Here is an 11,660-nt window from a genome sequence, read left to right on the forward strand (position 1 = left end):
TTTATTAGTTTTAAAAGCAATTGGTACAACAAGACTCACATACATACATAGTGGTTGGACCCCTGGCCTCCTCGTGCAGTCCAGGATACAGTTTAAGCAGCCGTTATTGCCAATCACGCGTCCGTGATGCAGGAGGAAAAAAAAAAAACTTTTTCTCCTTATCTGCAATGGCTGCCTGGTTGATCCGGCTACGGGAGCCACGTTGGGCCAAATTCAGCAGGAACTTTAGAGCTACGCGTTTCGTCGAATCATCGACTTCCTCAGGCTCATATTCTGACGTGGAGGGGGTCTCTGAGTTTTATAAACCCCCTGTGTAATCAAAGTCTAATTGGGGCGGGCTGTGTTTAATAAAGCCCTAATTACAAAGTATTTTTTTTTTTTTATGTTTTTTTTTTTTTTTTTTTTTATAAACGAGATTTACATAATTCATGTTCTGTAATCACACTGTCTTGCCTTTTAGAATTGGTTTAAGTTAAAACATTCTTGTATACTTAAATTAATATCCCTAACCATCAGGGGTTAATAGATGACTGCAATAAAATACATACTTGTTGATTATTTAATGAGATAATTTTATCAGAGTATTGTCAAATTTATTTGTAAACTTCACACACATTTAAACAATTTTATACAAATTCTACTAAAATTAAAATTCACAGGTATTTTGGTTTTAAGACCTCCAATGGGGTCCATCTAATCATATGTCAGAATTGGTCATCTGGTGATAATAGTTCAAAGTGTACTTGCTCCTTGAACCTCAACATTTAGATAAAAAATTCTTACCATGTAGATTTATAAACACATATAAATTAGTTAGAACATTTTGGCTATCAAAAGTGCCCAAATCCTTTAATATAAAAAGTAAATTACCCATCCCCGTCAGGGTTATACATTGGTTAAAAAACAATTATAAATGGATCATACGCAATATGTTCCATTTTAAAAATTAATCACTTTTGTAATAGTCGCACAAAATATTATTATCATTCTAAATCTAAAAGCTATGAACTAAAAATCTAAAAACAAGACTGACAACTAAAAACTAAAACTAAAAAGGGAACTGACGCTGGACAAAGAAAATCTAGGGAACTAAAGGGAGCTGTAACAGAATGGAACTGTAAATGAATGGAACTGTAAAAGAAGAAGGGGAGAGGGGAAATACAATCAAACCCACATCTAATCCAATTTTCTTATGGTTCTAGATAGGGGTAAAAAGTTCCTCCCTCTTAACTCTATATAGTTTAATGAATGCCTCAGTAGCCCAGTAAAATTTAATTAAATTTATTCAATTGAAAGCGGCGATATCGAGGTCGACGTTGAGGCCTGAGGGGGACATGGATTTCAAACGGTATATCCAAAACGTCTCCCTCTGCCGTAAACGTCTCAATCTATCACCCCCCCTCCAATTCTCAGGGACCACTTCTAATCCCCTATAAAGTAGTCCTGAGGGGTCCCCCCCATGTTTCTGGATAAAATGAAGGGGCACACTATGGGTGGTCATTCCCCTTCTTATATTGCTCAAGTGTTCCAGTATGCGGGTCCTAAGACTTCTTATGGTCCGGCCCACATACTGGAGTCCACATGGGCATTGGAGCATATATACCACGTATTTGGTTTTGCATGTGATGAATTGTTTGGTCTTGAACCCCTCGTTTGTAACATTTGAGCTGAATTCTATTTTATCAGTCATCGCATGCTTACAGGCCTTGCATTCAAAACACTTAAAAAACCCCATCGGTTTAGGTAACCAGTTATTGTTTTTAATCTCAGTTTCCTTCCTGTATACGCTGGGCACTAATTTGTTTTTAATGTTCTCCGCCCTTCTGAAGATAACACGGGGTGTTTCTGGCAGATAGTCTTGTCAAATGTTTTTCTAATCCCACGCTCCCCCATTGCTTGTATGTCTCTATACCCAGAAATGGAATTAACCATGTTCTGCTAACAGTCTTTATTTGTTTCATTGTTATTCTCTTGGTGAATTTTGGATGCTTTCTTGATCATCTTTCTAAATCGTTCTTCTTTTACTTCAAAGCCATTGGTAATTTTTTCTCTGCGAGCTGCGTCCCTGGGGCCAACCAGAAAGATTTCCCATCTGAACTCTGCAAGCTCTGCAAAGGTGACGGGAACGGAAAATTCAAGTGTGAAAAGGACTCTCGTGAACTGTATTTTGGGTACTCTGGGGCATTCAGGTAAAATAACAAATATTCACACAAATTAAGTATGAAGACCGTTATTCATCCTGCTGCATCTGTTGGTTGCAAGGACTCTCTGGTGCTGAAATGGTTATCAATGGATTGTCCATTATGACAGGACTTTGAAATTATGTAGCAAATAATGTAACCACACTTGTAATATTTTACCATGAAGAGTAAACACTAAATTGGTTCAAAGCTCGGTTGTGAAATCCAGTTTTTTTTATTCCATGTTGTTACAAGTTTAAGGAGTTTACTCTTACAATAAGTGCCAGTTTTAAAGATGGCTCCCTTGATTGTGAATTTGGGTCAAGACATTTTCAAACAAATGACTGTAGAGGTTAAAAACCTTTGCTTTCAATTCAGATTTTTCTCTAATGCCATTTAGTCATTTCTGATGTCATTTTGCTGAATGGCTGATGTTTGAGAAATACATCTGTGAACCACGTGAAAGTCTAACAACACATTCTTTACGTGTCAATTCTTCCAGGTGTTTAGTGGAGAGAGCTGGAGAAGTGGCCTTCGTAAAACACTCAACTGTTTTTGAAAACACTAATGGTATTTGGGATAATTCTTTATGTTTTTTTGTTGTTTTTTGGTAACATACATGTTATCGCTGTTTATTGCAGGGTTCACCGGAGCCACAGAGACAAAATTACAGTTCTAATGTATCACAAATTGTCTCTGACGTTCTGTGTAATATATTGGATATTTGTATAACAGCTACAGTCTCCCTCCCTCATGTTATCATAAATTAAATTACAGGGAGCCATATACAGTGACGTGACTATACTGTGTCTGATTTCAGGATAGTACAATCCAAGACCTATTGTATATTTAGGCAATTAATAGAGAAAGTGTAGCTCCTCTGAAATTAATTTAATTTGCTTTTATATAGAAGTGGAAGTTCCGTTTCTGAGAACCATCAGACTTTAACCGCCAAGTAATTATCGCAGTGTAACTATCAGTTTGAGGGTATGCAGAGTACTAAAGAGTATTAAAGACCATTTTAGCATCTAATAAAATCCTTTGATGTTTGGTAATTAGATTGAAATTGATCTCACTTGGAAAGTATTTTTGGATTATTTACCTAGAAAACAAGTTTTCCTTTTTATATCATAGGTTTGTTTTATTTCTCTTAAAATTAGTTAGTCAATTAAATCGCTCTCATAGCAGACACCCAGACACAAATGTAACCCCTCTAATTTACCTCAGACTAACACCTACCGCTGAGGTGTGGCCTGAATCCTCCTCTATATGATGTTCTACACATGGCTTTAATTCAGACGAGAGACAGACTTCAGTAGGGTTTATAGTATGACCGAATTTATAAAGTGAGTATCAATGGACACTCTGGTACCTTATGATCCTTTACAGAAGGATCACTACATACATTCACATAACACATTAACATAACATGCCCACTAAATGCTGCGCGGGTTTATATCAGTGTCTGTTGCTGAGGCCACCCTATCCGGGCTATCAAGGCCTGTGTGATGGTGCGGCACACCTTTGGAACTCATAACTATGTATCAATGTAGCAGGCGTGCACTTTGTAAACGCTTCAGTACGACTTTATATGACTGCCGTTGAAGATCCCATCTGATAGTGCGCGTTCCTCCGTGCTGCCCTCACTTAGAAGGTCTGCTTGATCTACTCACGAGGGTTTGCTGTTCTCCCTCCAGCCAGCATCCACTCACACCGGTGGAACATGGACTGGTCCCGGGACTCTTCCAGATCTCTTCCTTAGTCTTGCCTCTCCAGAGTCCAATCCTATTGGCTAGGGCCCTGTGTGAAGGTGAGGGGGTAACCAGGTGTCATGGGAGACAAGCACTTTTAACACCTTAGTACCCGGATCCTTTGATTGAGCAAAGCGAAGAGATACAATAAATTGTGATTTATTTACAGAATGAACAAACACACATTAGTTTACAATTACACTCAAAATACACTTACTGGGATGGGGGCAAACGAAAAATCTTGTTCCCAAAACGAAATCTTTGGAAATAGAGTCGCTAGGCACAATTTCCCAGGAGCGGAAGTTGTGCGCAAATAGAGCTGGAAACAGTCTTTGGTCAGTGGCGCCTCTCGCCATCACTATTACTCAGCCGGTGCTGCTTCCTTCGTTCTGCCACTGTAGTATTGGATCTGGAACCCTTACTTCTTACGAACTCTTACCTTTGGTTAGATGGTATAAAGTCTTAAAATGAAGCTTAGTTGAATCTTCTTACATGATGAATCTTGTTACATGATGAATCTTGTTACATGATGAATCTTAGCTGGAACTGTTTCCCGATGGGCTGCAGGGATTCTTATGCAATACAAAACCCTATCCTTAACTCATGCAGCCAATCTCCTCCGTGGGAATAATATTTCCCACCTATCCCGGAGTTGCCAATACTTTGGAAAACCTGGCAGAGGGCTTCTTAGTTTGCTAAGGGCATGTGCGAATCTCGCACATTTGCCGCTTAGCATACCAGACCCGGCCACCTTACCTGGCGACATTTTGTCTGAGCTGGCTGGACATCTGGCCCATTTGCCATTTGCATTACTAAGATGGGGGATACTTGAATTACCCCTCCACACTTAACACTCTGGTGAGTGGGAGCCTTTCAACTATGGACTTTTTCCAGACATCCTGGCATCGAACCAGCGGGATACTTTAGAAGTCCAGGGCTGAATATGCGCCGTTACCTTGCAGGAGTTTCCTGCCATACATTTCTAAATTACAGTACTTACTACACTTCTGTCCTGGGCCTGCATCTGTCCATGTGGGGAAGCATCAGCACTGCCTGCCTGGAAAACCTGGGGGTCCAAACATCGTTACAGCATTCAGGAGTCACACAACCATTAATGGTTAACTGCATTAATACTGCTATCTTATAGTAAGTCAGCAACTATAAGAGCCAAGTTTAACTCAACAATATCCATATTTATAATACAGTGTACATGATTATTGCCTTCTGTCTTTTATTGGGGTGATCCTGCTCCTTATGGATCTTGGAGGAGAAAATGCTGTATTAGAGGACTTATGGAAACAAGTCCTCACCGGAGGTTTTGAGCAATTTTCATCCCGTTTCTATCACACTTTAATAATTAATTTTTATTATCCACTTTTATTTACTTATATAATTAGTGTGGGAGCTACGTACCAATAACTTTTTCGTGTGGGGTATGCAGAGCTGACATTTTACAATTCCCCAATATGGCTCAGGGGCACCCAGCCAAGCCAAATACCTTATTAATGGCCTGGGTACTCCTTCACCATCACACCAGGCTCAATAATAAAGGTTAAGCACCCCGGATCCGTGTGTAAAGGTCCTAGATTGTCACCTCTTGGACCCAACTGTCATATAGGTATCACTGAGACTGTAGAAATTCAGTATTTTCTGTATTTTGCTTTCTATGGGTGCTGGGCAGCTTGACAAGATGTAAGTTTAAGGGTGGGTTTTGCCAAGAATCTTCAATCAGATTGTTGCTATGTAGCGGGGTTCCCGAGATATGGGGCACCCCAAAGATGTACCCGGGAATCAGGTAAGATTCCCTGGCACATTGAAGCACAGTGCTCCGGCAAAATCCCACCCTGGAAACATTCTTGCAACTCACCGCCAGGGTTCCCTGCTTCAGCACTGGCTGGAAAAGTAAAGAGGGCATGGGGGATCGAGGTATCCCCTGAATGGTCCCAGGGTTCCTAGTATAAGGTGGGGTGCCCAGACCATGCCCAAGTCACCCTGAACCTGGTATAGGGGTTCAGGGGGTGCTCCAGCTATGTTCAAAAGCTGCAAGGCTTTTCATTGTGTGGGTACAGTAAAGTCGGGGTTGTGTAGTGTGCCAGGGATAAGGCTGATAAGAGTAGGGAAAACATATTTTTATTCTATCCCTGACACGCTAAGAGGCAGAGGTGCCAGGCTGACGCATGCCCCTTAGCAGAATCCAAATCTGTGCCCACACGGCTTTAGAATACCGGCAAACTGGTGATTGGCTAGCAGGAGAATTCCCACGCGCTGATTGGTTGTATTGGTTTCTGAATGGGACTCTAAAACCTATAAGAAACCTTGAAGCCAATCAGGACCTCAGATTTCAAGCGCCAAACCATCAGCAGCAAATGCAAAGATGCTCTGTAAGGAATAGACGCGAGCCAGCTTAAAAGATTTTGACTGAAGAAATTTTCTAAGTCCCGCTTTTTGAGGACGTAATGTTCGCGGCTGGGATTGCGCCGAATTGCGTTCCAGGACTTTCATGAGTACCTCCCAGTCATGGGAAAGGGCTCCTACAGAGAACGTTTGTGACAATTTTATTTTAAGGAAAGATTATTTCGTTAGCCCCGTTCCCAGTAAGTGTGTTAACTGTGTAAATTATGTTACTTTGTGTGTATGTCAAATGCTGGAATAAATTTCAATCTATTTTACTGCTTTGTCTTGTTCAATCAGATGATCCCGGTAGGAAAAGATGTTAATAACCCTTGTCTCCCGTGACACCCTGTCCATCACAAGTCACATCCACTTGCTCCAGAAATGGCTCCCTGATGTAGGACAACCTACTGGGAGTTGTAGTTTCCTATTGCAGACAGGGGGGCAGTGTATGTGTCTTAGTTACATACATCTTTCCAGGGGTTACACAAATAATTAGTATTTAATATTGGCTCAGTTGTTAATATTAAGTTTTATTATGTACTGTGCTGCTTCATTTAAGTTTTAATAACATCAGCTACAAAATAAAATCAAGTTGAACACTTTTGCTGCCAGAGGGGTAGATAAAACTTTATTAATCAATAATTGTACTTTAATAATAACTTTATTTTATAAAGCGCTTTTCTCCCAATGGGACTCAAAGCGCTTTAGAATTACAGTATAGCGCGCGGTACGCAGCACATAGGGATTTTTACAGACACAGTCCTTGCCCATATGAGCTTGCAATCAATGATTTGGTGCCTGGGGGAGACAGGGACATAAAGTGACTTGCCCAAGGTCACAAGGAGCTGACAGTGGGATCAATGACAGTGATCTAAGATTTTATGGGACTTTAGAATACAATGCAACTAATTTCATTCAGATACTTACAATGCTAAAGGTAATAGAGTTATCTGCTATGCTGCACTGCCGCCATGTACAGAAGCAGGAACTTTGTATCTATTCAAATTACTGTGTTTTCCCAGGAACAAATCTAGAATCCTGGACTAAAGATCTAAAGTCAAGTGATTTCCAGTTACTGTGTCCTAATGGGGCTCGGGCAGAAGTGTATCAGTATGCCGACTGTAACTGGGCGCAGGTGCCTGCTCATGCTGTTATGGTTCATCCAGACACCAACATACATGCCGTATACGGGCTGCTGGATAAGGCCCAGGTAAGAAAAGAGCCCTCCTTTTTTTATCCTGCTAGGCCCACAGAAGCAGTAATGCTGCACCAACAATGTTGCACAGGAGGAGTGATTTGGCTGGCGGAGATTTCTGACAGAACCGCTGAAATCTTGTGTTCTTGGTAGCCAATAAACAGAGTATGTTATGCAAAGCCTGCCTTTAATAATATAGGAGGCCTGCAACCCAGTGCAAAACAGAGAAGGGGTTACGTAGAATGGAGATTACATTATTTGACTTACATTGGCTTAGTTCAAGGGGGCGTCCCACCTAGCACCTAAAAAGGATAATACATTTTGATAAATAACCTACCAACTGGAGGGTCAAAAGGGACAAATAAATGGCAACTTAACACTGATTTAATAGTACAAAGAACCCCAGATCTGAAAGCATACATGGCATGTCTCGCTAGTTTCCTCCAAGTCTCACTGATGTTTAGCTTTAGAAATCTCATAGATTTCAATTGTTTCACTGCTAAAAATCTAAACTTTTCTATTAAATTATATTTTTGTGTGGCATAGGCCCTCGAAATATCACAGATTTTAGTCCTTGGATGTTAACATGTCACAGCAGGCTACTTGTGTCCCAGTAACATGTTTCCTGTTTGTTCTTTGCAGGACTTCTTTGGCAGCGACAATTGCTCTGAATTTAAAATGTTTGACTCTTCACAATATCAAGCAAAAGACCTGATCTTCAAGGACTCCACCTACAAAATCGTTCCAGTTCGAGAAAAAACGACGTATCACCAATGGCTGGGAGGAGATTATATTGAATCACTGGAAGGGATGCAATGTTCATCTAGTACAGGTAATAAACGTTTCTCACTCAGTACAGCTGCTACCAGGTATGTAGTAGAACAGTAATGTACATTATATTATGGACCCATCATGCTAATCATTCTCCCTAGGGCCTTCATGAGTTTTTAAGAATGTCATGTAGACAACAGTGTGTTGTCATACTGTAAATGTAACTTTTTCAGGTTGGACTATGGTCGTGAGTGAAGTACCTCAGGGATCGGTACTGGGACCCCTGCTTTTTAACTTGTTTATTAATGACCTTGAGGTTGGCATAGAAAGATAAGTCTCCATCTTTGCTGATGACACTAAATTGTGTAAGGTAGTAAAATCAGAGCAGGATGTAATTTCTCTACAGAAGGACTTAGAGAGACTGGAAACTTGGGCAGATAAATGGCAGATGAGGTTTAACACAGATAAACGTAAGGTTATGCATTTGGGACACAAGAATAAACAGGCGAATTACAAATGAAATGGGGATAAATTGGGGGAATCCTTTATGGAGAAGGATTTAGGAGTGCTTGTAGACAACAAGCTTAGCAATAGTGCCCAAAGTAATTCAGTAGCTGGAAAGGTAAACAAGATCTTATCTTGCATTAAACGGGCAATTGATGGAAGGGAGGTAAACTTAATTATGCCCCTTTATAAAGCATTAATAAAACCACATCTTGAATATGGAGTATAATTTTGGGCACCACTCCTTAGAAAAGACATTATGGAACTAGAGAGAGTGCAGAGAAGAGCCACCAAATTAATAAAGGGGATGGATAATCTTATTTATGAGGAGAGGCTAGCAAAATTAGATTTTTTTTACATTAGAAAAGAAGCGTCTAAGAGGGGATATGATAACTACATACAAATATATTCGGGGACAATACAAGGAGCTTTCAACATCATTTTTCATCCCAAAGGCAGCACAAAGGACTCGGGGTCATACCTTAAGGTTGGAGGAAAGGAGATTTCACCAGCAACACAGGAAAGGGTTCTTTATAGCAGGGGTGCGCACGGAAGTTATAGAGGTCCTGCGCTCACCCCAAGGCATTTAAATGAAATGCCGGGGGACCGCGCAAGGCATCTATAACACACTTACCTTCCCTTCCAGTGGCATGTCGTCATGGTAACCCGGCATCATGGTCACGTGATGTAACATTACCATGGCAAGGTGACGTCACTTGACCCCATACGTCCTTTGACGTTGGGGCGGGGGAAGGGGTTGTGAGGTGCCAAGGACAGAAGACGCCTTCCTAATACTGTAAGTAAGGATATAGGATAAAGTATCTGTCATCCAAAGTTATCATATGTTGAACTTGATGGACGTATGTCTTTTTTCAAACTCATCTACTATGTAACTATGTAACTAATGCAGATAGGGTTTCCAGGTGTCCAGTATTGAACCGGACTGTCCTGTAGTTAGTCACTCTGTCCAGTAAAAATATTAGAGGTAATATATGACATGTATGTGTCCACTATTACCTCTCTGGACATAGTGACCTGACTGGCTGGGGGGCTGCAGGATTTCCCTGAGCAGGGAGAGAGAAGGGCTGTTGCTAGGGGGCTGGGCAGCTTCCTCCATCCTGATAGGCTGCATTACTCAGCAGCAGACAATCAGGAGGAGGTGTCAGGAGTCTGAGGGTGGACCCAAGGAGAGGAGGAAACAGCATGGAGTGAAGAGAGAGATGTGTGTGTCTCTTGCGTATGTGTGTGTATGTGTCTAGAGTGTGCCACACCTTTCACCATTGTGTCCAGTATTTTTGTAGATGCCACCTGGCAACCCTAAATGCAGGGGATCCCAGAAAACAAACTGCAACTTTATGTACAGTCCCCGCACAAATCTATTTGGGGAGAACACCTACTATCTACCTCCGACATTTGTACTTGTGAAATCCATTGTTATGAAAACAGTCTGTTTCAGGGTTAACGCACATTTCTCTCTCTTCCACAGCTGTAACTCCAGTGAATGCTGCCTTCTTTTTAATTAGCAATATCATACTCATTACATTTTTAGCATAAATACCAACTACTGAATCATTGTGTTGCTCTTGGAGATGGCAGTGCTATGAACATTTGGTGACATGCCTCCTAACAAGTACTCTGCATCTGAAGTGGGTCTAGAAATGAATATATTTATATTCAGTGTATACCTGCCTTATGGTCTCTGTTCACCTTTGTCACGATTTCATACAATACATGAGGTTCACTCATTTCTGTCTATGTCAATGGTTCTCAACCTTTTCTTGACCAGGGGCACCACTGGAGGATTTTTAAAATCTCAGGGCATCCATGCTCTTCACCCCTTTTCGCTCACATGCAGCACCATCACCCTCCTCTCTTACATGGAGTGTTTGTCTGTGAGAAGTGTTGGTCTCGCCCCCCATTGAAACAGCAGTGAGGGAGAGAGGCACAAACCAACACTCCCCAAACTCCACACACTCCACACACCCTTCTTGTTTCCCCGCCTCCCACATGGCTGACAGAGCACTCACACAGATTACTGGATAAGAGCAACATTATCATCCCCCCCCCAGGTAAAACTCTTCGAATTGTGTGTGTCACTGTGTCTGTGTGTGTCACTGTGTATGTGTGACACTGTGTGTGGAATTGTGTTTATGTGTGCCACTGGAATTGTGTGTGGAATTGTATGTATGTGTGTGTTTGTGACGCTGGAATTGTGTGTGTATGACTTGACACTGTGTGTGGAATTGTGTGTGACGTGTGTGTGGGACAGGGGGAGAGCAAGAAAGGGAGTGAGACAAGGTGGGAGAGGTAAATACATGGGGGAGTGTGTAGGTGCGAGAGCAAGGTGGTGTGCTAGAGTGGGGGGTGGGGATGGTGCTAAAGTTTATGGTTTATCAGAGGAATCCTTAATAAACACTGGCATGTGCTGCAGAAAGACCAGTGGCATGGGCGTCCGCAGAAATGTTTTCAGGGGGGGGCATAATTTTAACTAGACAGAGAGAGAGAGTGGGTGTGGGGTGTGTGTGGGTGACGGGGTGGGTGACTGACACTTGGGTGGGTGACTGACTGACTGTGGGTTGGTGTCTGTATTCATTCACAGACAGACACAAACACACACACACACACCCTCCCTCTCAGACTCTCCTTCTCAGACTCTCCCTCTCAGTCTCTCCCTCTCAGACTCTCCCTCTCAGTCTCTCCCTCTCAGTCTCTCCCTCTCAGTCTCTCCCTCTCAGACTCTCTCAGACTCTCTCAGACTCTCTCAGACTCTCTCTCTCAGACTCTCTCTCTCAGACTCTCCCTCTCAGACTCTCCCTCTCAGACTCTCCCTCTCAGACTCTCCCTCTCAGACTCCCCCCCCCTCAG

The 11,660-nt window shown here is 41.9% G+C and overlaps 1 protein-coding gene across 1 annotated transcript in view; it reads left to right on the forward strand.

Moving 5' to 3' along the window:
* The window catches only part of MELTF (melanotransferrin), an 87,210-nt gene extending 75,972 nt beyond the window's left edge, over positions 1-11,238 (forward strand). Inside the window, exons 12-16 of the mRNA XM_075571160.1 lie at positions 2,033-2,189; positions 2,683-2,750; positions 7,348-7,535; positions 8,163-8,352; positions 10,282-11,238. Coding sequence (XP_075427275.1) covers positions 2,033-2,189; positions 2,683-2,750; positions 7,348-7,535; positions 8,163-8,352; positions 10,282-10,349 — 671 coding nt within the window. The 3' untranslated portion in view covers positions 10,350-11,238. The remainder of the gene's footprint in view (positions 1-2,032; positions 2,190-2,682; positions 2,751-7,347; positions 7,536-8,162; positions 8,353-10,281) is intronic.
* The last annotated feature ends 422 nt before the right edge of the window (positions 11,239-11,660 follow it).

Source organism: Ascaphus truei, chromosome 14 (genome assembly GCF_040206685.1).
Source record: "Ascaphus truei isolate aAscTru1 chromosome 14, aAscTru1.hap1, whole genome shotgun sequence".
Taxonomy (NCBI): domain Eukaryota; kingdom Metazoa; phylum Chordata; class Amphibia; order Anura; family Ascaphidae; genus Ascaphus; species Ascaphus truei.